A 22,388-nucleotide genomic window follows, 5' to 3' on the forward strand; every position below is an offset into this window, starting at 1 on the left:
AATCACCCAGTACACATACATGCTTTAGGTGTCAATAGGGATGATGCTGAGGAACTGGCTAGTGAGGAGGTCAGTACCAGAAGAAGGATGATCCAGAGGTGCAGTGGGGATACTATAGGCATCTGTTTAATAGTTGATACCAAGGCACCAGCGGGTTCTTTCTCAGGATGCTGGCTCCCCTTTGAGTTTTGAGAAGAGTGAGGTCTGTGGTGATTTTTATGTCTGTTTTTCATAGGCTCTGGGGGAGGGTGACCTGTGTCTCAGCTCAACTCTGGAGCGATGATTTCTCCTGCGCCTTTTTGAAGCTATTGTGACAGAGATTAAAGCCCGTGACCTGCGTCCAATGTTTCCCTGGAGCTTGGGATAGAATCACAGCTCTCCAGGGCACTCATTAAGAGGGACTGGGCAGGGGACTGGGCCTTTGTTAGGTCCTTCCTTTCTGTGTCCAAAGAGGCCTTCCTGGAGCACTGCAGAAGGAATAATCTTAGGTGGGCTTCATGGGCCTCTGGAAAATGAGTGGCAAAAAAGCACCTAGAATGCCCATCACTTAGTAGTATAGAAATGTCATATGAGGGGCAAGATTTAGTCGGTGGATTTTCAGCACAGTGGTTTAGTTTTTCTTTCTTTATTGGTTGCTAGGAGAGCAAGCGGACAGTGCAGCGGTTCAGTTGTGCAGCCATGGGTGGTAAGAAAGAACTGAGAGACCGTAGGGACTGCACCTGCCCTTTTATACCCTGGGGTGATGTGAGGACTTGTAGGGGTGTGGCCCCAATGGACTCTGCTGGCCAAAAGAATCCTGTCTCACATGGATGAGCATCAAGAGAGGATCCACGTGCACAAATATTCAAAGATGAAACATGATTTACTCATTTCCCAAGCTATAAAATTCCTTCTCAAGCCTATCTTCAAGAAAACAGTCTATTTTCCCAAAGATAAAAGAATAATAGATTAATAGAAGAAAACAGATTAATGTTTGTCAGCATATTTTATACATAATATTTATGTCTATATCCTTAGAGGTCAAAATATTAGAGAAGTACTTGTTTTCAGTTTTTGTATAATGGCTTTTAAAATTCCTTCCTTGTTCAGTGAGGATTCTTCAGCTGCCCTTTTCTGTAAACTCCTCATGAAGCTCTGGCACTGCCACTGTCAGACAGGTTACCGGGCTAGATATACCATTGGTTTGACACTATATGTCAACTCTTATGTTCCAAACTAGGTACTGATCCAGCCAACTCAGATCACTAATGCTAAATCAATCTCCCTCTTCCCCGCCCAGCTAGAAGGCATCTACTATGTGTTTATCAGTTCAAATTTAATGTGAACAAATTTTGATAATGGAACCGCATATATTTTCTTGATTCAGATTCAATTTGAAAGCTATTCCCTGGCTGATACGGGAGCAAGGACACTATGGGCTGAAAGTATAATGTAACATTTGCTTTAAAAATAATTTGTTTTATAAAGTAATAAATCTTCCTGGAGTTTATCAAAGGAGAAAATGTCAATGAGGGAAAATGCCTTATGCTTTATTAATTTTCCATATATATTCTTTCATAAATGTCTCAAGAAATGTAAAATAATCCCAGTTAGGAAGAGATTCTTTCATCTCCAAGGATGATAGATAAGGAAAAAGCCAAATGTGGTTGGTTAGTCACGATTCCTTATTCAGGTTCCCAAACAATAATGCAAAGGCTGAAGTTGGTTATTTGCACATTGTGAATCTGGGAGTATCAACTATACTAAATTCAGATTGAATTTCATAATACATAGTATTTACCCATATATGTAGTGCATGACTGCCCTGTTATGTGGCACTTACACAGTTCCCCACTGCACTGAGGGAATAGTAATGAGGAACAAGGCCCTATTTATTCTCTTTGTGAAAGGACTTTCTGATTGGGGAAAGGTTTTACTTCTAATTCAAGTACATTGTTGTTGCAGCTGTAGTATTTGAGTGTTTTGCTGCTGTGAAGATTGTGCCACACTGACCTGCTGTCTGTCTCTTTGCAGTGCCAATCTTTCCAAAGCTGCCTGGGGAGCTCTAGAGAAAAACGGCACGCAACTGATGATTCGTTCATATGAACTTGGAGTCCTTTTTCTACCTTCAGCATTTGTAAGTTCATAATTCAGCAACGAAAGACTAGATACTGTGACAGTCTGCAGATGCTGATATCTTACAAAAAGGGCATTATTCTGTCCCACTTTATACTTGTTTATTATTTCTTTTGTTTAATTATTTTTGAGGGAGAGGTTTATAGTTTTTTAAGTTATAGAACTTAATGTTTTAAAGAGAACCCATATGTTTACCTATACATCAAGCAGAAATTTGGTACCTAAACAGGTTTTCATAGTCTCCTTATGGTAAATACAGTAATATGCAATACTTTATGGATAAGAGTCAGAATCTTTTGCTAGCTGTGCTCTGAGTCTGGACTGAGACTCTGCGTAACTCAGCAGAAATGTGTTGTCATAGTTTCAGAGCTAATTAACCTCTACTTTTAAGATCTGTTGCTGCATCCATTTTGTTGAGTACAATGTCCTGTGGGTTCAGAAATGGAGAAGCCTATTTTGCCACACACAAATTGTCATTTGGAGCTGAAAATAAAATATCTAATCCCCTCAGATCACTCACTTTCCTGAAATCCACTGATGATGGCCATTGGACAGTTCCACCTTGCCCTTTCCCAGAGTCACTACTTTGTAAATCTAGTTATCAAAGGCAAAATTGGAAAGTTGAAGCATTACTACTGGATATGCTCAGTAGATAAAATCTCTGTTCTGAGAGATAATATGAGGGGAAGGAATAGAGCAGAGTACTGAGAGTTAGGAGGCTTGGGTTCCTTTCTTACTCTGCTTCTTGGCTCATTGTAGGGCAAATAGGCAAAAATGTTCAAGTATATCCACTAAATTTGCATATCTTAGTTTTTAGTTACCTTAACATATATGGTCTGATTTTTTCAGAGAGATTAGGCATGCACAAATCCAGTTGAAGTCAGTAGAAGTTGCATGTACTTATCACCTCTGTCAATCAAGACTTAGCTATCTCTGGTGGTGTAGTGCGGCTCAGCCACGGTTTGTCCCTCAGCGGGGCTGTGGGGTATCTCACCGCCTCACTCTAGTTCGCTGGCCGGTGGCTCTGCTGTCATGGGGAACAACGCCCACTCAGTTAGGGGGGTTCAGACCCCGGGGCGGGGCTGAGTCAGTAGTCCGCTGCCGGCCCAGGCCCTAGGTCAGGGTGGAGCAACAGACACTGAGTCAGAATGCTCAGGCCCTCAGGCAGGGCTGAGCAGTAGTCATAGGCTTCAGCCTCCTCAGGCCAGGGGAAGGAGGAGTCTGCCACTCCGGAGTGGGGTGGCATGGGGGACGCAGGCCCTTCCACTCCACTGAGTCCCAGCCCGGGTCTGTAGCAGCGGTAGAGACTCGCTGCTGTCAGGGGGGAGCCTGGCCGCAACACACTGTTGTTGGCTCTGGCAGTGTTGCAGCTAGACTGGGGTCGGCTGCCCCCGAGCTACTTCCACACTCCGCGTCGTAGGGTACCTGAGTCGTCGTAGCATCACCGGCGGTCTCAAACACCATTGGTTCCTCTGGGTAAGTGTTCGAGGGTGGGCTCAGCAGCTCCTCTGGGTAGCTGGCACGGGGCAGGCTCAGCCAGTCCTCCTCAGGGTAGCGGGCGCGGGGCAGGCTCAGCTGGCCAGATGTGGGCTCCGGCTGGCAACAGCCGCAGACGTCTGGCCCCTGCAGTGGCTGGGCCTCGACTGAGCTCTGCAGGCGAGCTTTTATACTTCCGGGTCTGCGCCGTGACCTCTGAGGGGCGGGCGTAGGACCCAGTGGCTCCACCCACGGTGGTGGTAGGGGAGGTTCGTCTCTCAGTGGGGCTGTGGGGTATCCCACCGCTTCGCTACTGGTGGGTACCTAAATTTAGAGAAGACGTGTTTCAAAATTTTGGCTTTTAACCTGTGTGAACCTCAGTTTCCTCATGCAAAACAGGGATAGGATTGTAAAGTTTGTGAAATCTTGGTGGGGGGTGAGGGATAGCTCAGTGGTTTGAGCATTTGAGCAGTGGTTTGAGCATAAACCCAGGGTTGTGAGTTCAGTCCTTGAGGGGGCCACTTAGGGATCTGGGTTAAAATCAGTACTTGGTCCTGCTACTGAAGGCAGGGGGCTGGACTCAATGATCTTTCAGGGTACCTTCCAGTTCTATGAGATAGGATAGACAGGTAAAAATGCAATATAATTGCAAAGTATTAGTATGTTGTTGCTGCTTTGTGTGCTACTTTTCTGTAGATGAGCACGCTAAAAATAATTCCTAGGTAGAAAACAAAACAAATCCTCAAAGGCTGGATAGTGCTACATGAATCTGTTGCTATCAAAATGAGAGCAGCATCAACAGTTGGTCTATGTTCAGAAAGCATTCAAATTCCCTCCTGCCTAAAGGCCTACAAAATTCATCCCTATTCAGGGAGATGATTCTCTGGCTGCCAGAGAAAACAATTTATAGACTAAAAATTCTTAGGTGTATCTTCCATGGGAACAAAATTTCTCTTCATTCCTTGAAGATCATGTCCACCAAGCACATAATTTCATCATTTAATTTGACAGTATATGACCAACCAACAGAGCATTTTTAAAGAATGAGATTTTATGAAAATATTTATGCATAATAATTTGGTAAGTACAGTCTCTAATTGCTACAGTAGAATTGATAGTTTCCTGCTGTGGCTCTTTATCATGGGAGAAGTGCTGCATCACACTCTTGACACTTACTAAGCAATTGAAAGCAAGTCCTGGGTGACTTCCAATAGTGGTGGCAGCATTGCCCTGATCTTTTTAATCACTAAAATCATAGGGAAGCAAAACATGTTGCTCTCAGAAGTCCTTATGAATTATCTAAGACTCGTAATAACACCTTCAGATGCTTTTCTCCTGATGTACAACAGAACATTTAGTGACAATGCTGTCTTGTGAAATAAGAAAACCTCATAATTGACTAGAAGGGGTGATCGTTTTGGCTTCAATAAACTCTATAAGAAATAGTTATTAAAATGAGTTTTTTTTTTTCCTGTTGATGATAGTTTCTGCCTGAGTCACTTCATGTCTATCGCCTAGCTGGGTCAAGATTTATTTGATGACTTTGTCATCACCTGACCTCAAGGGAGTGAACAATGTTCTGGCAAACTGGCTTTTGTTGTCCAGCAAAAGTGAGCTAACTTGAGACAGTGGTGAGGCATTTAAAGGACAGATCTCTTTGTGTTATTAACACAGATCTACTCAGCTACTACAGATAGGAACAAAGGCCAGCATGGGTAGGCAGTGGATTCCTGCTCTGTTTTCTTGCTTTGCCACATATATGCATTTACCAGTCTTAAAAAACATAGTTAAAAAAACACAGGTGGGGACTAGCAGAAGTAAAAGTCCCCTCAGCCTAAGGGACTATGCTTATTTCAGAATCTGATGACTTGAGTAACAAGTGGAAATAAACTGGTTTCCCCAGGGCCACTCAATAATAACTAGCTGACAACCCTATCCGTTGCACATGTGTAATTTGGAGAGTCATGTGCCTCCATATGCCAATATGTTTGGGACGTAATCAGAGCTGGGTGGTGTGGGATGGAGCTGGAACCTGTGACCATGAGGAACCTGGTGTATGGGCTCCCTTTGAGGTGGAGCCTGTGTCTATGGGGGAGCAAAATGGAGGCAGAGACAGGGAATAGCAGGACCCCGTGTGCCAGGATGCAGCGCCACTCAACTTTGGCCGGCGCATCGTCTGTCCATCATGCCAGCAGGGAAGGGAGTCTGCCATTATACAACCCAGTTATGCTAGTTACTGTCTCCCCTATTGCAGAGGAGCGTCCTGACTTGCTCGCAGCCAGGAAGAGGGAGGGGCTGCCCACAGTCAGTTTGATTGTAAGAAAGGGGAACCAGTGGGAAGGCAGGACCAAGAGCTGAGGGGTGTGGGGCAAACCCCCGCCTTCATGAGTGATGGAGAGGACAATTATAGTGGTATTTAGCAGTGACCACACAGCTTTTCCAAGCACATATATTTATTAATAGAGTAAAAAGTATTACAGAGGAAACCTATTCAAACAAACCAGATTTAAACCCACACTAAACCAACCAGAAATCACTCATCTTCCACAGGAGGAGTCTGATAGGCCAACGTCCCTTCCAACCCTTCAGTAAAAGTTGGGGCCACCTCCTGTTGCTTGAGAAGAGGCAGTCCCATGAGTTTCCTCAGAATCTGAAAAATCCAAGTGATATCTTGTTTTGAAAAGGCTGTAGCCCTTACAGTTGCAAAGAAAACCCTGCAAATGTGAACATAACACCCAACACTAGTTTCCAATATCTGCTGCAGACGCAGGGCTTGAAATAGTAGCTGTAAAATAAGTGTGTTCTCTTTCCACCGGCTGCTTTAATTCATTGCAGAAGGGTAGAAACAATTTATTAACAGGCAGGAGGTTGAGGATATGTGAGTCTGTTTGTTCACATAAGAATAGGAACCCCACGGAATTTGCAGAAACTCAGAGCCTCTGTTTATGCTAGGAAATTTTCCCTAAAATTGCTCACTAATCCTATCATGTAGAAATTTTTTGTTTTGTTTGTTTTCATGGAGGAAAGAGGAGAATACAGTGGATCATTGACATGAGGTCTGTCTGGACATGAGGGAGTTTCCTTCACTGATGCTAGCAATGGTAGGAGGTCAGCGTATCTCACTCTCTGCCCAGCTTAGTACAAACTTGCTGAGAGTGCAATCCATCCCATCATCCAGATCATTAATGAAGATGTTGAACAAAACCAGCCCCAGCACAGACCCCAGGGGCATTCTGCTTGATACCAGCTGCCAATTAGACAATGAACCACTGCTCACGACTCATTGAGCCCAACAACTAACCAGCTTTCTAGCCACCTTATAGTCCATTCATTCAATCCATATGTTTTTAACTTGCTGGCAAGAAAAATGTGGGAGACTGTATCAAAAACTTTGCTAAAGTAAAGATATATCACATCCGCCACTTCCCCCGTATCCACAGAGCCAGTTATCTCATCATAGAAGGCAATCAGGTTGATCAGGCATGACTTGCCCTTGGTGAATCCATGTTGATTGTTCCTGATCACTTCTCTCTCCTCCAAGTGCTTCAATATGGATTTCTTGAGGACCCTGTTCCATGATTTTTTCAGGGAGTGAGATGAGGATGATCTGTAGTTCCCTGGATTCTCCTTCTTCCATTTTTTAAAGATGGTCACTGCATTTGCCTTTTTCTAATCGTCCAGGACCTCCCCCAGTAGCCACGAGTTTTCAGAGATAATGGCCAATTCCTCTGCACTCACATCAGCAACTTCCTCAGCACCCTTGGATGCATTGCATCTGGCCCCACGGATTTGTGTATATCCAGCTTTTCTAGTTAGTCCTTAACCTGTTCTTTCACCACTGAGGGCTGCTCACCTCCTCCCCAAACTGTGCTGCCCAGTGCAGCAGTCTAGGAGCTGACCTTGTCTGTGCTTTGGCCTTCCTGATTACACCCGTGCATGCTTGAGCAATATTTTTATACTTCTCCCTAGTGGTCTGTCCAAGTTTCCACTTCTTGTAAGCTTCCTTTTTGTGTTTAAGCTCACCAAAGATTTCTCTGTTAAGCCAAGTTGGTCGCCTGCCATATTTTCTGTTTCTGCACATCAAGTTGGTTTGTTCCTGCGCTCTCAATAAGGCTTCTTTAAAATAAACCCAGCTCTCCTGGACTCCTTTTCCCCCTCATACTAGCCTCCCAGGAGATCCTGCCCATAAGTTTCCTGAGGGAGTCAAAGTCTCTTTTTCTGAACTCCAGGGTCCGTATTCTGCTGCTCTCCTTCCTTCTGTCAGGATCCTGAATTAAACCATCTAATGGTCACTGCAGCCCAGGTTGCCACCCTCTTCTACTTTCCCTCCCAATTCTTTCTTGTTTGGGAGCAGCAGGTCAAGAGGAGCACTTCCCCTACTTGGTTCCTCCAGCACTTGTACCAGGAAGTTGTCCCCAACACTCTCCAACAACGTTCCAGATTGTCTGTGCACTGCTGTATTGCTCTCCCAGCAGATGTCAAGTTGATTGAAGTCCCCCATGAGAACCAGGGCCTGTGATCTGGAAACTTCTGTTAGTTGTCTGAAGAAAGCCTCGTCTACTTTATCTTCTTGGTCTGGTCATCGATAGCAGACGCCCACCATGACATCAACCTTGTTACTCTCACCTCTAAACTTAATCCAAAGACTCTCAGCAGGCTTTTCTCCAGTTTCATACTGGAGCTATAAGCAATCGTACTACTCTCTTACAAATAGTGCAACTCCTTCAGCTTTTCATCCCCGCCTGTCCTTCCTGAACAGTTCATACCCATTCATGACAGTGCTCCAGTCATGTGAATTACCCCATCAAGTCTCTGTTGTTCCAATCACATCATAGTTCCTTGACTGTTCCAGGACTTCCAGTTCTTCCTGCTTGATTCCCCCCAGGCTTCTTGCATTCGTGTACAGGTATCTAAGATAACTAGCGATTGCCCTATTTTCTCAGTATGAATCAGGAGGCCTCCCCTGTTGCGCCCTCCTCCTTTTGTTTCCTTTCAGTATCCCACTTCCGCACTTACCTCTGGGCTTAGGTCACCATCCCCCAGTGAACCTAGTTTAAAGCCTACCTCACTAAGTTAGCAAGCCAGCCTGCAAAGATGCTCTTCCCTCTCTTCATTAGGTGGATTCTATCTCTTCCTAGCAATCCTCCTTGCTGGAATAACATCCTATGGTCGAAGAATCCAAAGCCCTCTCTCTGACACCACCTGCATAACCACACATTTACCTCCACAATTCGATGGCCCCTACCTGGGCCTTTTCCTTCAACAGAGAGAATGGACAAGAACATGACTTGCACCTCAGACTTCTTTATGCTTCTTCCCAGAGCCACATAGTCTGCAGTGACCTGCTCAAGGTCATTCTTGGCAGTGTCATTGGTGTCCATGTGGAGAAGTAGGAAGGGGTAGCAGTCCGAGGGCTTGAGCAGTCTTGGCAGACACTCCATCAGATCCTGAATTCTAGCTCCAGGCAAGCAGCATGCTTCTCAAGTTTCCCAGTCTGGACTGCAGATTGACTCCGTCCCCCTTAGGAGGGAGTCCCCAACCACCACCACCCATCTCCCGCTCTTGGGAGTGGTGGTCGTGGAACCCCCTGAGACAGTGCATTCCATGCCTTCTGGTCAGTGTGGTCTCCTTCTGATCTCTTCCCTCAGATGAGTCTTCCAAACCATTCTCCACTGTAGTACTGTGCAGAGAGCCTGAAAACGGTTTCTTACCTCTGTCTGCATTGCTGGTACATGGATGCTCCTCTTTCTTCTTCTAGAGGTCACATGCTGCCAATCTTCTTCCCCCTTCTGTGCTGCTCTCTCTGATTCTTCAGCAGCTGTGTCTGCCGTACCAAATGCTGACTTCTATCCAGAAAGTCTTAATTTTCTCTGATGCAACGCAGGGTTGATACCTAGGTCTCTAGTCCTTTAACCTTCTCTTCCAATATGGAGACCAGCTTTCACTTCATACAGACAAAGTCACTTCTGTCCTCTGGGAGAAAGACAAACGTGATACATCCTGTGCAGGTCACAACAGCTGATCGCTCACTATGCATAATGTCTTCCTTCTAAGAACCGCCTGAGATGTTGTATTTACTGCTCACAAAAGCCTGAAAGGCCAAAAAAACCTCCACTTTGTGGGAACCACCTGTCTCCCTCTCCTGCCCTTCCCAAGCGAACTCCCAGGCAAACTCCCTTGGTTTGCTTGTCCTTGGTTCACAACAGCTGCTTTTTTATAAGGTTCCTGGCTTGAAGCAGTTGGCCCTGCTCAAAGCCTTTCCTCCAATCAACCACTCAAGGCCCACCTGGAACATGGCAGGTGATATCATGACTCTGAGTTTTTCTCAAGTATTGAGTCAGAGAGTTTGGCCTGTTTTATTTTATTTGACAAGAGTAGTGTCCATTGGATTAATTTTTGGCTGATTGTCATTCTAGAATTATGAGACTGTTCACCTAGAGCTAACAGCAACATTAGATATGAAGAGTATCCACTTCGAATACATCATACTTTTCATAAAACGTTCTAGTTTGACTGTATGTTGAAAAGCATGCTTAAAATGGATGTAAAACAAAAACATTTCCTATGAGTAAATTCAGAGAGCTTCCTTTTCCATCCTTTTGTTTTGGTTTTCTCTGTGTATGTTCTGGCAGAGTGAATATATTGGTGTGCAGTCTCACACTCCAGGACGGATGGTTTTACTGAGATTTGCTATGTATTTGTGTGTCAATGTAGATGCAGCTAGACCTGTAGTCCACTATGAGCATTCTGAGCTGACCAGGCCAAGAAGTACATACATCTAATACTTGCTTCATTATTACAGTTGCTTTGTATAAAAATTCCTGGGTTTAAATGATTTTAATGTTATCTATTTTCATTTCCTTTTCTCTCTGAAATGCTAGACATTTTTAAACGCTAAAATCTGTAGCAATAAGAAAAAAAAAATCTGTAGATTGAACTTTCAAAGCTATTATTTGATCCAGGTTGTGCTTATTCTTAAATAAATGACTTATCAGCTTTTTGAACTGTATGTACTTTTTGTTCTTAAAGTGACATGAGAGAATGCATTATTTACAAATTATACGCTTATCTGTTAAGTTAAATGTACCCATAAGGACCTGATATCTATGCTACTGGTTGTGAAACAGCCAGTGGATACATCTGATAAATTCTTAAGAAGCCAACTGACTCCCAACAAGTGAATTATATGTATTTTCTGTTTCTGCTCCTTTCTTGTCCCTGGATTTCCTGCACAGAGCCCTAGAATAAATTGTCTAGATCTGGAGACTCTAAGACTCTTTCATAATGTGGACCACATATTGATAAGAGTATCTCATAGACCTCCAGCCCTCCTATTCACAGTTGCTCAACTTCTTAATGGTAACTGCAGCATTTGTTTACATGAGAAACAATTAATTGTTCCATTGGTAGCTAGACTCCCTGAGAACAAATCTCTCCTCTTCTTAGCTGTCCCTAAGGGTACCTAATTATGCCGGTTCTCCCTCTTTTTTTCCAGGTGCTTTTACAAGCATTCAGGTTCATCTATAGAACGAAGATTGACCCTTAGAATTTCAGTGGTGAATGCAATAGAATAGTGGTTTTCAATCTTTTTTTTTTTTTTTTTTTGATTTGTGGACCCTAAAAATTTTCAAATGGCATTGTGGACCCCTTTGGAAAGCTTAGACATAGTCTGTGGGTCCCCAGCAGTCTGCAGACCATAGGTTGAAAACCACTGTTCTATGTTAACAGCAACCTTTCGTGGACCCCTTAGACATAGCCCAGGGACGCCGGGTTGAAAACCACTGATTTAGAAGAAACTAAAATAGATAATTAGAGACTCTGTAGAAGCAGCTGTGCTCTGCCTGTGATAGCCTTTATGGTGAAACCTCCTCCCTCAGTAATCATGGCCTTTATCATACCAATATTCATTCTTAATGCAGCGCACTCAAAACCAGGTTGCCACTGTTCATAGTTGGCTTAGTTCATAGAGTCTCACAATCTTCCACACATATCACTAAGTCATCAGCGAACAGCATGTTTCAAAGCAGCTCTCATTCTGTACTCCCACATATATCCTTAACAGCAAACAAAACAGGGCTCTATGCTGATTCCTGATGCAGACCAATGTTCACTGGACATTTTGGCGCACGTCTGTCTCTGGCTCCACCAAACTAGTTCTCATGGTACGCTGTTGTACACCTTCAGGTCCACAAAGACCATACCCAGTTGCTGTCCATGTTCTTTGAACTTCTCCATGAGAATTTGTAGAGCAAATATGGCATCAATTATACTCCTTCCTGGCATGAATCTGTACTGACTCTTCCAAGTTTCAACCATCCTATGCAGTACTTTACTTTTCAGGAATCTTCCCCTGTACTTTCATAGCATGTGGTGACTGCTTAATTGGGCAATAATTAGCACACAGTGTAGTAAGTATAAGTAGTCTCTTGCCCTATCCAAGGCCCTGATCAAGTGTCTCGATGTTTTTGGTCTTTTGGCCTCGAGATGAAACCCTTGAGGTAAAAATATTATCTAAGTTATCTCCTTTGTGTTTAAAAATAGGCTCCACAAGACTTTAACAGCATTCATCTGGCATTTTTCCTTTCTTGAGAATACCGTTGTACAGACTTGTAAGATACTTAATGCCTTTCCCTCCCAATTACTTCACTATAACCACTGGTACTTCATTTGGCCCAGATACTTCCTCTGTTGTCATTTTTCCTAAGTGCCTTCTTCCTGTATGCAGTATATCATGCCCTGGTTTAGCTTATGTTCTTAATTCCTCCCTTGGATTCTCCTCATTCATCACTCTTCCAAATAGTCACTCCAAACTTTGTTGATTGATTCACCATTCATTTGCAATGCACCATATTCATGTCTAATGTTAACGAACTCATTCACATCCCTCATCATTTTCTCTTACCTTGATGAGTCTATAGATGGTCTTCTCTCCCTTATGTTCTTCTAGTCCGTTACATAACTTGGTGTCATAAATAGATAGCTAAAGGTTAATATTTCTTTCACCTGTAAAGGGTTAACAAAGGGAACCAAACACCTGACCAGAGGACCAATCAGCTTCTTCCAGTCAGCATTCCTACATTCCATCTTGCACATCTCAGCTTACTCGCTCCAGTGGGTCTGGTACCCAAACCAGATGGGGAAATACGCTTTTGCGTGGACTACCGTAAGTTAAGTGCGGTAACTCGTTTCAGACAACTATCCAGTGCCACACACCGATGAGCTATTGGAAAAGTTGGGACGTGCCCAGTTCATCTCTACAATAGACTTAACCAACGGGGTACTGGCAAGTACGCTAGATGAACCGGCCAGGAAGGTCAGCATTCGTCACACCATGCAGGGGGTGTATTGAATTTAATGTTCTTCCTCGGGACTGCCAAATGCACTGCACCTTCCAGAGGCTGGTAGTTGTCTACTAGCAGACTGGGAGAATATGCAGTTGCCTACCTCGATGATGTTGCCATTTTTTTCAACTCCTGGCCGAAACACCTAGAACACCTGGAAAAGGTCTTTGACCGTATCGGGCAGGCGAGAGTAACTGTTAGGCCAAAAGTCGTCAAATCGGCCAAAACAGAGTGACTTACCTGGCACCAGGTGGGTCGGGAACCATTAACCCTACAGGCCAAGGGGATGTATCAAAAAGTGGCCTGTCCCAAAGTCAAAGAAAAGGTCCAATCCTTCTAGGCTTGGCCGGGTACTACAGGCGATTTGTACCCACTACAGCCAAATCGCAGCACATGACCGACGGCAAAAAGACCCAGCCAAATACAGTTAAATCGAGCGGATGGTGTCAGGAGGCCTTTACCGCAACTTAAGGCCGACGCTCACGTCTGACCCTGTGCTAAGGGCCCCAGACTTTGACAAACCATTCCTAGTAACCACCGATGCCTGAGCGGGGTTAGGAGCAGTTCTCATGCGGAAGGACCGGATCACAACTTCCATCCTGTCGTGTTTCTCGCAATAAACTGTCTGAGAGGGAAAGTCACTGCGTCAGTCAGTGAAAAGGAATGCTACGCCATGTGTACGCCCTGGAAAAGCTACGCCCATACGTTTTGGACGGCGGTTCAGCTACAAACTGGCCATGCTGCGCTAAAGTGGCTTCATACAGGCAAAGGGAACAACAAGAAACTTCTCGTTGGAGTTTAGCTCTCCAAGATTTTGATTTGAAATTCAACACGATTTCAGGAAGCTTCAAACAAAGTAGCTGATGCACTCTCCCGTGAGAGTTTTCCCGGAATACGCTGGTTAAAAACTTGTCCTTAAGAGACGTAGGAGCTTTGTAGTTACATACTTAGTAGTATATGTAAAGGTGCATGTGTTTTATTAATCTGTTTAGCTCTAAGTTTCTAGAAAGAAATCACCGCAGTGAAGTTTCCCACTGTCTGTGATTTGAGGGGCGGTTCATAAATAGATAGCTCAAGGTTAATGTTTCTGTTTACACCTGTAAAGGGTAAAAGGGAACAACACCTGACAGAGACAATCAGGAAAAGGGGTTGTTCAAAAGTCAGGGATGGAAAAATTTTTCGGGGTCTGAGTCTTTTGTCTGTCTCTAGCTGATGAGAGGTTTCTTTCTATATTCTAATCTTCTGTTTCCAATTGTAAGTACAGGTAGAAAAAATTATAGGCTTTTATGTTTTTTGGTTGTATTCTACATGTGTGTTAGCTTGCTTGGAATGTTTCAAATTGGATTATCTTTTTGAATCAGACTGTTTATTCATATTGTTCTTATAGCTCCGATATTGTCACGTGATGCAGAGATTATATGTCTTATGTTTTTTCTTGCTTTTTATTATAAAGTTTTCTTTTTAAGACTTGTTTGAGTTTTTTCTCTGTGGCAGGTTAAGGAACAAAGGGGAGGGAATTCTCTTATGTGTATAGTATCACGGTGAGGGTAAGCTCTGCAGCACCAGGGAATTGGTGGAGGGGAAGAGACGGAGAATCATTTTGTTTCCTTGCTTATTTGGAGTTTGTCTCTTTGTGAATAGAGGAGACATGCTTCTTGGATTTGATGATAAAGAGATTGCATTCAGTACTCTCAGGTTAGCCCAGAGAGGAAAGTCTGGGTGGGAGAGAGGGGAAGGAAATGGGTTATTTCCCTTTGTGGTGAGACTCAGGTCTGCTGAGTCTTGGGTCTCTCCAGGGGAAGGTGTTGGGGAGACCAGAGAGCCCAAAAACCCTGGAATTTTTGGATGGTGGCAGCGAGATCAAATCTGAGCTGGTAATTAAGCTTAGAGGGGTTCATGCTAGGCACCCAGATATCTGGACGCTAAGGTCCAGATTTGGGAGTTAGGCTTATGATACTTGGTTACTGAAACTTCTTCCAGTCAGCATTCCTACATTCCATCTTGCACATCTCAGCTTACTCGCTCACTTCCTTAACTTTAATGGCCCTTGCTCAGTTACAACAATATACGTTGCTTACGGGGAATGCCCTAGCCCTTTGGGGTACATTTGTCATGGACATTGGTTCATGTAAGCATATCTAGTTGGCTTTCCAAGATGACACCTTTGGTTTGAAATCAAAGTTTTCCTTTTAAATCAAAGCTGCCCATCTGCCCCAAGGGCCTTGTTCTGTCCTCCTTTATTAGATAAGTGTCTGTTATCACTTAGGCACCATCTCCTACCTTCTTGCCTTCCATCTCCAAAGCTCAGGGATGCTCATTACTTCCAGTCATGGGACAAAATGGACGTCTTTCTCCAAATTAAGTTCTACATTATTTCATGGACTGGCCATCAGGAGCCACCCTAGTGTAACTTTCTTTCCTCCCTTCTATTACTAACAATCATTTCCTGCTGTGTATTTTTCACAGGGATTGGATACAGGTTACTTCCATGTGAAGAAGAAAATGTTTTCAGGAAGTAATGAGCCAGTGACATCTTTTCCTGTGCCTTATGATCTGCCCCCAGAGCAATACGGAAGCAAAGGTAAGATGTACCGCTTGAAGAAGGAAAAAATGTGAATGATACACTGAGGCCAAATTGTTTTGTCCAATTTCAAACCCAGTCACGTGTTCTGCATTGCAGAGCTTGACTCCAACATTACTGTGTTGGCATTTCACTTAGGACAGCCCTCCAACCTCTTGCTTTGTGGCTTGAAAGCAAGGGATTAGGAATTTTTTGTGGTGTTACTTGTGAGAAGATAGAGCGTGAGGGGGAATATAGCAGGGAGGTATAAGCCTGTGGAAGCAGGAAATAAAGTCAGTCTTGTATTCACTTCTAGCATGGTGTTCAGGGTCTCTGTAAACTTCACAGGGGGGTTTGTTTTGTCTTAGCAGATTTGGTGTTTGGTTTTTTCTTTTGTTTGGACAGGTGAGTTAAATAGTCTTGTAATTTCCTTTCTCATAGTAAGGCTTGGGAAGTAGATTTTGTTCCCATGCAGATACTCTGTTATGATGATTTTGCAATACTTCCTCAAGAGAGTCTAGGGGTTATGGGAAATCAAAGACTTTGGGAGAAGGAAAGCAGAGATATGGAGGAGAGAAACAATTACATGATGACTGTGAAAAATGATGCACAAAAAATGTTCAGAGAGAATATGAAATAAGGAAAAGAAGGTGAGAACTAAAATTCAAAAGAAAAAATAAATCCATAAGTAGGGCTACGTGTCTGTCATGGAGATCACGTAAATCATGGTTTCTGTGACTTTCCACAACCTCCATGACTTCTACAGTGGCCAGTGTGGTTGACCAGTTCAGGCAGCCCCAGGGACAGCCACGCTGGCCACTGATGGAGCAGCTCTGGAACCAACTGCTCGGACGGCCCTGGGGCCTGCTTGGGTGGCCCCGGGGACTGTCTGAGCAGCAGTCCTGGGGGTGGCTGGAGCAGCCGCAGCTTGGCGGCCCCTGGCAGTGGTCCCGGGGCAGCCGGAGCAGGGGGACGACCAGAGTAGCCGCTGTTCTACAGCCCCTGGAAGCTGGTGCCTCTGACCCTGAGCCCACTGGACTCCCCTGAGCAGTGCCTCTCCTAAGAGTAGCAGCCCCCCAGGTAAGTTTTAGTCAGGGGCATTTATAGTGAAAGTCATGGGCAGGTCAGGGGCTGTGAATTTTTTTGTTTATTGCCCCTGTCCATGACTTTTACTAACATACTCATTACTAAATCATAGCCTTATCCATAAGATATATATGCTTGTATCAGCCTCCTTTCAATGTTTTCTTCAGTCTTTCATGTATAACCCAGGATTTAATTTAATCAGGAGTAAATTTTTTAAAACATTGAATCTCCCTTCGAAAAAGGGATATAAATTGCAGGGGAGAAAGGATTATGAACCCAATAATAGTATGAGAGACTTTCAAAATCTATGTTTAGGGTCACAGTCTTGTAGAGTTTTAGAACAGATAAAGCCGTAAACTGATATATGCATGATGCTGCAGGGCGCGGATAGTTTGAAAGCTTAGAATATACTGAGAATTATGGTGATGCTTCAGGGAAGCCCACAGAATCTGGGGAAAGGTGGTACTTCGTGTGCTGTCCCTGTTTATTCCATTCCTGGATATCCTACAGTCTGAGAGATCCAGTCAGGTTGTGCTCCCGGTAAATGAAGCCATATCAGCAATGGCTGAATGACACATACTGGCTACCTACCTTGACTCCCAAGAGGGTAGAAAAGTGGTACTCTGTACCAGGTAAGGGAATGGAATTCATGTTAACCCACCCTGCCCTGAACTCCTTAGTGGTCCAGGCAGCTATGAAAATATCCAGACAGCAACATCAAGGACCACCCCTGCCGATACGAAAGCCAAAGTCTCTAGATCTTGTGGAGAGGAACGTGTTCACATCTACCAGCCTTCAGTTTAGAATGTCAGACTATTGGGCCTTTATCACAATTTCCTGAATTACTCTAAGTTCCTGGACTTTAGGGACAAGTTATCTCAGGAGGACAGGGCTCAATTTCAAGCCTTTATTGATGAGGGCAAACTAGTGGCCAAAACTTTATTATAAGCTGTGGATGATACAACAAGAAGATCCATGGCAACAACCAGTGGGAGTTGTGCAGTGGGAATCAGGGCTGCAGTCTTCAGGGTTTTCCACGGAGATGAAAACATTTTTAGGAACTTGACCTTTGTTTAGGCTCATTCATTGAGAAGACAAATGAGTCTTCACACTTAGTGAAGGACTCCAGGGGAGTCCTCCGCTCCCTGTGTATATGTACAACTGTCCCCAAAGAGAAAATGCCATGAACAGCCATACAAACCTAAGCACTTACTTCAGTCTTTCTATCACCAGCACTCTTATGAGCCACCTCACAAATGACAGAAAATGCAGAGGCCAAGATATCTTCCACTTCAACCACAGCCACCCAACCTCGTCCCCCAATCAAGAGATCTTTTTTACTAGGTGCCCAAGAGCGGCAATACAATATTGATGACATCTCTGCCTGATTCTGAGATCCACTTCGGGGGATGTCTAGCAAAATTTTCACACAACTGGAGGGTGATAACAGGCAAGTGGGTGCTGGATATCATCCATTCCAGCTATGCCATTGAGTTTTGCCTCCCACCTCCTCCAAAACCCCATTCCCTGTCGCTTTTCAGGGACCATTCTTAAGAGGGTATCCTCCTTCAAAAGAGAGAATCTCTTCTCCAAAAGAAGCAATAGAGCAAGTACCCCCTCAGCTTTGTGGGGAAAGGCTTCTATTCAAACTATTTCCTAGGTCCCAAGGAGAAGGGAAGCGGGAGACCCATTCCCAACTTGGGTTGACTCAACATAGTTATTTTCAAACTGAAATTCCCTGTGCTTACAGTGTCACCAATAATACATCCCTAGAAAGAGACACGTGGTTTACCACTCTCAGTTTGAAAGATAAATATTTCATGCAGATATTCACCCCTTCCACAGATGATTCACCAGGTTTGTGATGGGCTCCCACCACAGCCAATACGGGGTCCTCGCATTTGGGTTAGCTACAGCTTCCAGAGTCTTCACAAAGTGTTTTCAGTAGTAGCAGTGCAACTCAGCTCAGATGAGGCAGCTCTGCCATCTTCCCATTCTTGGATGACAGGCTTTTGACTGGCAGGTGTTGCACCATCTTCTACCACCTGTGGAAATATGCATAAACATGGAGAAGTCTACCTGTACTTGGATGCAGACCACAGAATTTACATGAATGACACTAGATTCAATCAGGGTAAACCTCTACCTCCCCAAGGACAGATTTCACACTGTGGGCACTCTGATAGACCTAGTTCTGCACAGCCCTCGAACATCAGTTTGGATCTAGTCCACTCTCCTGGGTCATATGGTGCTATATATTTACATGATGCAATTCACCAGTCTCCACCTTCCTTGCCTACAAGCTTGGCTCCAAACAAATTATATGTTGAATAAGCACATCATGAACACCATAGTAAGATGAGGGTCTCGCTGACATAGTGGAGGAACCCTAGACACATGTGCATGGGAGTTCCCTTTCTATCCCCCACACCTGACAAAACAATAATTTCAGATGCCTCCCTGAGAGGCTGGGGAGCTCACATGGACAATCATACAGTGCAGATCACTTGGTCTACTTGGGAAACCAGAATGCAAATAAATCTTTTGGAAATGAGAACAGTAGCAGAAGCTTGCAAAGCATTCCCACCATTCATACAATTCCAGCATGCCCAGATAATGTCAGACAATGTAACAACCAAGTAACCATAAACAAGCAGAGCAGGGCAAGATCCATCCCATGAGTTCACTGTTTCTGTAGATGGAGGAACTTGTGTATCTGGAACCATATCGCCGTATTGACAGTTTACCACCCAGAATTCACTGGCAGACACCTCAGAAGGCATTTCATCACCAATTCTGAGCGAGAGTTACATGATGGTAAACAGCATCTTCACCCAGTGGGGAACCCTTACTTGGGAATGGTTTGTTTCCCAGACAAAGAGGAAATGCAACATATACTGCTCCAGGGGAGCTCAAGGACAGTACTTCAGAAGTGATTCTCCCCTACTGCGTTGGACAGATAGCTTGAGCTGTGCCTTCCTTCCCATCCCACTACTACCTCGGGGTCTAGGGAAAATTCAGCTGGGAAGAACGAAGATGGTAGACTATAAAAATACTGGTTCGTACACACTTAAACCTCAAATTATTTATTTTACAAACTAGCTTCTAGAATTCAGACTAATAGAAAAATATCTACTTAAAAAAATGATAATGCAAACAGTTACGAGCTTCTTGAAATCTTTCAAGAGCCCCTCAGAAATGTAGTGGTGGATTCCTTAATAGTCATGTTCTCCTCCCAACCTTGTCTTTTTGACTTGCCTGTTTTAATTCACATCCACTGCAGTGTTAATCATCCACAAAACTGTGATCACATCAGATTTGATCCTGCTCCCATTAAATCAAAGGAAGTTTTGCCATTGACTTCAGTGAGAATAGGTTTGAGCCCATCATCCTAAGACATAAAGGGTTAAGAGCTTTTCACCCTGTTTGTATAATGTGCTAGGAAAAGCTAAAAGGAAAAAGGGTTGGTCTGCTGTATTAAAGAGCTCTTCAGGACTTCATTTTCCCCACATACTCAGATATGTTCTTAAGTGCCATTTCAATTTCCCTGGTAACAATACAGACTTAAAATAGAAATGCAGATGTAGCCATATCACTAACATTGTATCTAAGAGTAGTATACAGCATATTGTCCATAGTAGTAGTAATTATTGCTAAATCCATTCCTCTTTCAATATAGCAGTAAATTATGAACTGAAAGGTGTAGCATTTATTGTATGATGTTTACCATTAATTAAATCTAATCTCTTCTAATAAATCATTAAATGGCAAATACTAACTGAAGTTCCAGTAGCAACTGCACATACCTACCAAGGGCGGCTCTAGGCATTTTGCCGGCCCAAGCACGGCAGGCAGGCTGCCTTCGGCGGCTTGCCTGCGGGAGATCCGCCGAAGCCGCAGGACCAGCGGACCCTCCGCAGGCAAGCCACCGAAGGCAGCCTGCCTGCCACCCTCAAGGCGCCGGCAGAGTGCACCCCCGTGGCTTGCCATCCCAAGCATGTGTTTGGGGTGCTGGGGCCTGGAGCTGCCCCTGATGCCTACACATGCAAACAAATTAAACTCTTATTTGCAGCCAGTTGATGATGTGCTTGGGGAAATCTAGTTGCTGATGCCAAGGACTTAATTGACACCCAATATATAAAATAATTCATCTAAGCAATGCCTTTCTAAAGATTTCCTTGAAATGTGGTGTTCAGATTTGTCATTTTAAAACAAAGATTTGAATTTAAAATTTAAAATATATGTTTAATCATAAACCTACTAGATTTATTTTCTTCCTCTTTAAAAATTCCTACCTACTTAATTAAGATTTCTCCCTCTCTCTCTCTCATCTTCCAACTACTATTCTGGCATTTTACCTACCCTTTTAGTGGCATTATATGTAATCAAAATATAGCATATTTTAGAACATAACCAATGCCAAAGGACTCTTGCCCTTCTACCTCTGTACACTGTGATTTCTGTTTCTTTAAAGAATACTAGTTTGACTGGATTCCTATTCTTGTTTCTCAGCTATTTAGTATGAGATGAGCCAGAACTCACGTCTGAAAGATGTTTGGTCTTTGGAGGCAGAGGCAAGCCAATCTCATTCTTAGACCAAGTACTACTAGTACCTCAGTGTGGCCTTCTCTTTCCTCTGTCCGCTCCAAGAACATTCCATTTCAGTTCCTTGATGGGCAGGAAGTAGAGAGCTCCTTCAATTCTTATTGGAATAGATGCCCAAAGAATATTTATAGGATGGGATGGAAACATCACCAAAAAAAATCAGTTAATGAGACTGTTACCTCCACTCCCTAACTCTGAGGGGATGTGATTGGGTAAATAGGGATCCATTCAAATGAAATCTTCAGATAAAGTGACATATGAGTGGGTAATTGTTCTTCCTCTAAAGAGACTATATTGACTGGATTCCTACTCCTGGAGGCAAAAAGGCTCAAAGGGATTTTCCTAAATGAACAGATTCTCCAGTCATGGAGAAGCCAAAGACCATACAAGGCACTTTCATATAACCAGAAGAATCCCCATCAATAACAGAAGATGAGGGAACTGAAGGAAATATTGAACACATGGTAAACAGTCAGAAGCATGGCCATACGGCTCCCATATAAGATTTCTTCTGTATATCAACCTTCTAACAGCAAATACGTTCTTTCATGTTAGTACAAATTCAGGTCTTGGACCAAACGCATGCAAAGTGGTCCAGACATCCAGACCCCTCATATCATGAAAACCAATGTGAAAGGATCAGTTTAATAAAGAGTCTGCAAGAACATCCTACCCAAGAAAACGTAGTTCAGGAAAACTACAGCCTGTTGGAGAATCTTCATCTAGTATATAGGTCAAGCCTCAGACAACTCAACAAATAGGACCTAGACTCCAGTTTAATAACAATTCTGTTAACTTGTGGGAGCTGTGGGCCACTTCCACTATGTATAGTGAAAAGCTCTTCAGCAGATGAGTCCCATAGCAATCTGATTCCATCTACAGTAATATTTGGGCTTGATCAAGCTCCCCTTAAAGCCAATTAAATTCAATAGCAGTAGCATTTTGGTCCCTATGTCCTTTTTTAAAACTATTTTCCCATACATCAGGGATGATAAAAGTGATTATAGCAAATTTCTGTATAATTCTTAACTTGATCACTGAATCTGAAAAATGTGCCTGATACTTCATGATATATAGACTCAACAGACTTCTAGATTCACAGGGAAAACCTGACTATCTGAGGCTTCTGGGCTCTTTCATGTAATGGATTTCAATGTAAATCCCAAATTCAGACAGATCAGATGACTTCCAGAATGCTTAGAAAG

At 43.6% G+C, this 22,388-nt stretch overlaps 1 protein-coding gene across 6 annotated transcripts in view; it reads left to right on the forward strand.

The window, feature by feature from the left end:
• TDP1 (tyrosyl-DNA phosphodiesterase 1) overlaps positions 1 to 22,388 on the forward strand; it is a 112,061-nt gene that overhangs the window by 64,508 nt on the left and 25,165 nt on the right. For 5 of the 6 annotated variants that reach the window (XR_004374227.2, XM_075065631.1, XM_032784428.2 and 2 more), the window contains 2 exons: positions 2,014 to 2,116; positions 15,399 to 15,513. Coding sequence is in view for 4 of the 6 variants with exons in the window: in XM_075065631.1 (XP_074921732.1) it covers positions 2,014 to 2,116; positions 15,399 to 15,513 (218 nt within the window). In the remaining 2 variants the exon portion in view is untranslated. Of the gene's footprint in view, positions 1 to 235; positions 489 to 2,013; positions 2,117 to 15,398; positions 15,514 to 22,388 lie in introns of all 6 variants that reach the window. The other variant, XR_012655827.1, reaches the window with a different exon arrangement.

This window comes from Chelonoidis abingdonii, chromosome 4 (assembly GCF_003597395.2).
Source record: "Chelonoidis abingdonii isolate Lonesome George chromosome 4, CheloAbing_2.0, whole genome shotgun sequence".
In the NCBI taxonomy this organism is placed as follows: Eukaryota; Metazoa; Chordata; order Testudines; family Testudinidae; genus Chelonoidis; species Chelonoidis abingdonii.